This window comes from Chanos chanos, chromosome 16 (assembly GCF_902362185.1).
Source record: "Chanos chanos chromosome 16, fChaCha1.1, whole genome shotgun sequence".
Taxonomy (NCBI): Eukaryota; Metazoa; Chordata; class Actinopteri; order Gonorynchiformes; family Chanidae; genus Chanos; species Chanos chanos.
The window spans coordinates 5270317-5275316 of record NC_044510.1 but is presented as its reverse complement, the minus strand read 5'-3'; the positions used below and the strand labels follow the sequence as shown (position 1 = coordinate 5275316).

The following is a 5000-nucleotide window of genomic DNA, read 5'->3' as shown; positions in this document are numbered from 1 at the left end:
TACCTAGCAACAGAGGGTCACTAAAACGTGAGCCAGGCACTTCTTGGGGCATTGCTAGTTACATATATAGTACATATATATCTCAATAAAATTTTCTTTTTCTCCTCTCACGGCCTGTGGTTCATGTTGCTCTTTCCTACTCTTGGCTGTTTCTTTAGAAGTCATTCCTATATTACACCACTTCCACCTTTATCTATCCCCATGGGCCACACACACACACACACACACACGCACACACGCACACGCCTGCCGCCAGACATCTACAACTACACACATAAATATCTCACACACACACACACCTAGCCACATTAAGACAGACAGGCATGTACACAAACACTCAGAAGATGTTATCAAAAGAATGCATACGAATGTACACACACACACACATGCAGGCAGACATACACGACTAAACAAATACACATCTAACATACTTTTGTTTTTCTACACACACACACAATCACTCACACCCAGCCATACTCAGACGGACAGACAGACACTCACTTAGCAGACGTATCTAAAGAATGCATATGAATATGCTGCCGGAGGTGTGTGAGGGAGGAGCTTATGAAGACAGACAAATTCACTCTTTCATTCCTTATGACCCTAAACCAGTGAGCGAGGGAGCGAGTGAGGGAGCGAGAGGGTGAATGAATGAGTGAGTGAGTGAGTGAGTGAGTGAGTGAGGGAGGGAGTGAGTGATTGAGCGAGTGAGTGAATGACTGAGTGAATGATTGAGTGAGTGAGAGAGTGTGTGAGGGAGTGAGGGAGGGAGCGAGAGGGTGAATGAGCGAATGAGTGAGTGAGAGAGCTACCGGCAAGGTCCGTGAGGTGCTTTGCTTTCTCAGAGACGTGTCCCAAAGGAATATATTAACAGAGATCAGACACTTTCCCACACAGCCTAAACAAAGTCAAATTAAACTTCTTTCTCTCTTAACGAGTACATTCAAAGTGTTGTTATTGTTTTGTTAAGACCTGAGAGATAATTAGCAGCAGCAGTTGCTGCAGCTCCATGTCTGGGACGGCTGACCTAGTGATGACGTCACAGGAAAGCTCATGAATATGCAAATCAATAGATATTCTAATTATACATAGAGCAACATAAATCCCCAGGGATGTTTATGCAAAGTCAACACGGCGCACCAGCATACCCACCATCCATCATCTCTCTGGTGAAGATGGATGGTCGTAAAAACTGGATATAATTTTGAACCAAAATATCTGACCAGTATTGGTTAACCTTAAATATCCTCAATCAGTTACGCTGGGGCTAGCTATGACATCATAAAGACATTCATACATACATACATATGTATACTAGGAGGAGGGTCGGATTTGTCTGATTTTTGGGTGGTAACTCACCATAGCCCTCGGGGAGGTCGGGAGGTGTGTGCAGGTGGGTTCTGCTCATGTAGTTCCTGTGTCTCTGGGAACGGACCCTTCTCTCCTGGGCCCGCGGGTCGCCTACTTGCACCCCCGTCGCCCCGTTTGGGGTCATGATGGGCGTGTTCTCGTCCACCAAACAGCTGAGGGGTCGCCCGGGACTGGAGTACTCTGACGCTGGCCTGCGGGGGGGTGGGGGGTAGGGGGGGTAGATCAGAAGATCACATTCAATCTATTTCATTTGGGTATTGGATATTTCACACCCATACCAACTCACACAGGTTCTCCAGTTCGTGTAATGGATTTTTTGAAAAAAAAAAAATAAATCATGTGAAAAGTTCTATTACATTCATGGGACCTTGCCAAATCCTACAGCTCTACTCCAAATACTTTTTTAGTTATGAATTTTTAAAGTTTGGACCTCAGAGCTTAATTTCATCATTTTTTGTGATTGTTTATAAGCCTCACCAATTGTTTATTTTTCACTAGACTGGGTTGAAATTTTTACTGAACATCCAAGAAACCCTAAGGATAATTTGTAACATGTATTCACGTAAATAATTTGCTCCAGTAATCAAATTAATAAAAAAAAAAAAAAAAAATTACCCGAACGAAGAACCTTTCATTTTCAAAAATTAATATCTCCATTTTTGGAGACCGTTACGTGTGTCTGGACGAAATATTAATCTTAGTTCCTTAGCTCCAGGGGTGTCATGCAAGCCAAAAAGTAAATTAAAATTAAATTGTTGGGGGGTGGGGGCACAATTAAACAGGATGCTACACTATCATAAGTCACGACTAGCTAGTGAGCCAGAGGGCTGATCAACCGGATTAAGGGATGGCTACTAACTTTAGCTGGTGCTAGCCAACTATCTTGCAAAGCAAACTATGCCTGTATTTCTCAAATGTAATTAAGTGTGCATAACTAATTGCATTTCATTTTCACACGTCTGAAAAAGGGACTGATGCTCTAGTATGCAACAAACCAAGCCATTACAAGCTGTAACTTGCAAATTTCCTGAACCCAATGAAAAACAGGCTTAGTAGGTAACACACAGAGATAGAAAACCTTGAAGTCAACATCGTACAAATATCCGCCTATGAAATAAAACCATTGAATGTAATATCAGTCAGTGAAAAGTACGAAAAATGAGCTATTTTAAAAAAAATATTAAATGATTAGGGAGTAATATAAAATCTTTAAATTTTTTTTATATATCTGCAATGAATATTAACACTTTCCCATAAAAAGTTTCAAGGAAATTAAAGTAATCCTTCTTGGGAAAACATACAGTCAAAATATCTTAAAAAGTGTTTTTTTTCACCCCCGGAGCTATATTCAGCAAGATCTGTGGCAGTCAGTTTTTTAGGCAGGATGAAATAACTTCTAGATGTGATAGAACTATATTAATACTACACACAATCAAAATTTGGTTGCAAGACAGTGAAAACTAGTGGACCTTCTGAAAATTAAAGATTCTTTGTTAATTTGTAATTTGTTTTTATTAATGTGATTACTGACATTCAGCAGCCACTATTTACATGAATACATGTTGGTAATTATCCTTAGGGTTTCTTGGACGTTCAATACAAATTTCAACCCAATCCAGTGAAAAATAAGCAATTGGAGAGGCTTATAAACAATCGCAAAAATGATGAAATTGAGCTCTGAGGGCCAAACTTCAAAAATGTATTTTTATACTAAAAAAAGCATTAGAGCTGTGAGATTTTCACATTTCAGATTTTTTTTTTTTTTTCCAAGAAAATCCATGACATGAACTGGAGGGCCTAGGTGAGTTGGTATGGAATGACCCAGAGGACAATAACAACTGAATCAAAGGGTGGAGAACAAGTGAGTCTCAAACCAGCTCTTCCTGAACTTCAGCTACACCACAGGCTGACTGTATTCTACTGACTCAAGTCAGAAGTGAATTGAGGGACAGGAGCCAATCGGACGATTGTTTCTGACTCACATTTAGAGCCTGACCGTGTGGTCCTTTAGAATCTCAGGGCAACCTTTAAGCGACACACGCCCCGGGATTGTCTAAAGAGTGTCTGTTCTTCCCTTAGCGTTTTTTTCTGTGTCTCTTTTTTAGCGTGACAGGATGACGATCAGACAGAGGAAACCAGAGACACCGGGCAAATTCACAAGCACGGCACTGAGGTAGCGGCCCGGTATGTCTCCTTCCCACAATGCCTCACTATCACTCTGATTATCTCACAAGCACACACGCACACACACACACACACACACGCACACACACACACGCACGCACACACACGCACGCACACACACACACACACGCACACACATACACTCATACGTAAACACTGTCTGGGTCAGTGAGTTTATGCTAAATTACAGTATCACACTCACACCAGAGATAATATATATATATATATATATATATATAAAAAGATCTTGTTGTTTTCAGAAATACTGAATTATCAAAGGTTGTCGGGTTCACTTCCAACAGAAAGTTTTAATTACCACATTTAGTATTTTACCATGGTGACACACAGTCTGTCTGCAATACATTTTAAAGACGGACCATCTCACACTCGCTTTTCATTTTAAAGATCTTTCTTAATGACGTGTTTTTAATTGTTTTCCTTGTGTTGTAATTGACTGGCATTAATAATAATGACTAGTTTTGTAATAAATGACATAATAATGGAGTAAATTCAGTCTTCTAGCATAAAATCTCATTCTTTGCTCTCTTCCAAAGCTGTGCGCTTCTGTCCTAATTGTGATTAGGGTTAGAGCAAGTGTCATCTCATGCCTTAGTGAATGCTGTGGTAAGGAAAACATAAAGTAATGTGCATGTCTGTGTGTGTGTGTGTGTGTGTGTGTGTGTGTGTGTGTGTTGACTCACCTGGTAGGACGTTCCCATTGTGTGGTGCGTGTGATGTGATTTAGGTACTGGATACGGCCTGATGCAGTTCTCCTCTCCTCCCAACTACAGACACAAAACACACACACACACACACACACACACACACACACACACACACAAACATATCCATACACACACAAACATGTTAAGAGAATCAGACACATTAAAACAGAGAGAGTCTGTAAAGCACATCTGTGTGCGTGTTGTGTGGTAGTTGGTGATGAGGGGGACAGAGGTCTGTTCGCTCACCCGTCGGGCAGGTCATTGTCAAACAGACGACTGCAGTCCACCACAGGACCTCCGGACCCTATCCGATCTCTGGACTGCAGACTCACTGTATATACACACACGTACGCACACGCACACACACACACACACACACGCAGGAACACACACACACACACTCAAATGAAGATCCAGAGTAGACCTCTGAGGAGTTTCTGCCTTACACAGCAGATCATTCCATTTCACATTGTATGTCACTTCTTACATCAGCTCTTCACAATTAGGTTCCCGCGATTAATTACAACGATGAAGTCATTAACACGATCATGCAGTATTTATGTAACTGTAAATGTGTAAGATTAACCCCCGATATTAAAATCGGATACTCCTGTCAAACTGTTCTTTCATGCGGAGATCTGTGAGGAGAGAGCCCTGTTCACCCACACACATACATTTAACTGTAATTATCCACTTTTACTTCATTACCACACCACCTCA

General features: G+C 41.1%; 1 protein-coding gene across 1 annotated transcript in view; it reads right to left on the bottom strand.

Moving 5' to 3' along the window:
- The window catches only part of smurf2 (SMAD specific E3 ubiquitin protein ligase 2), a 51741-nt gene that overhangs the window by 15570 nt on the left and 31171 nt on the right, over window positions 1-5000 (bottom strand). Inside the window, exons 6-8 of the mRNA XM_030793404.1 lie at window positions 4527-4611; window positions 4257-4340; window positions 1360-1562 (exon numbers count right to left, since the gene is read on the bottom strand). Coding sequence (XP_030649264.1) covers window positions 1360-1562; window positions 4257-4340; window positions 4527-4611 — 372 coding nt within the window. The remainder of the gene's footprint in view (window positions 1-1359; window positions 1563-4256; window positions 4341-4526; window positions 4612-5000) is intronic.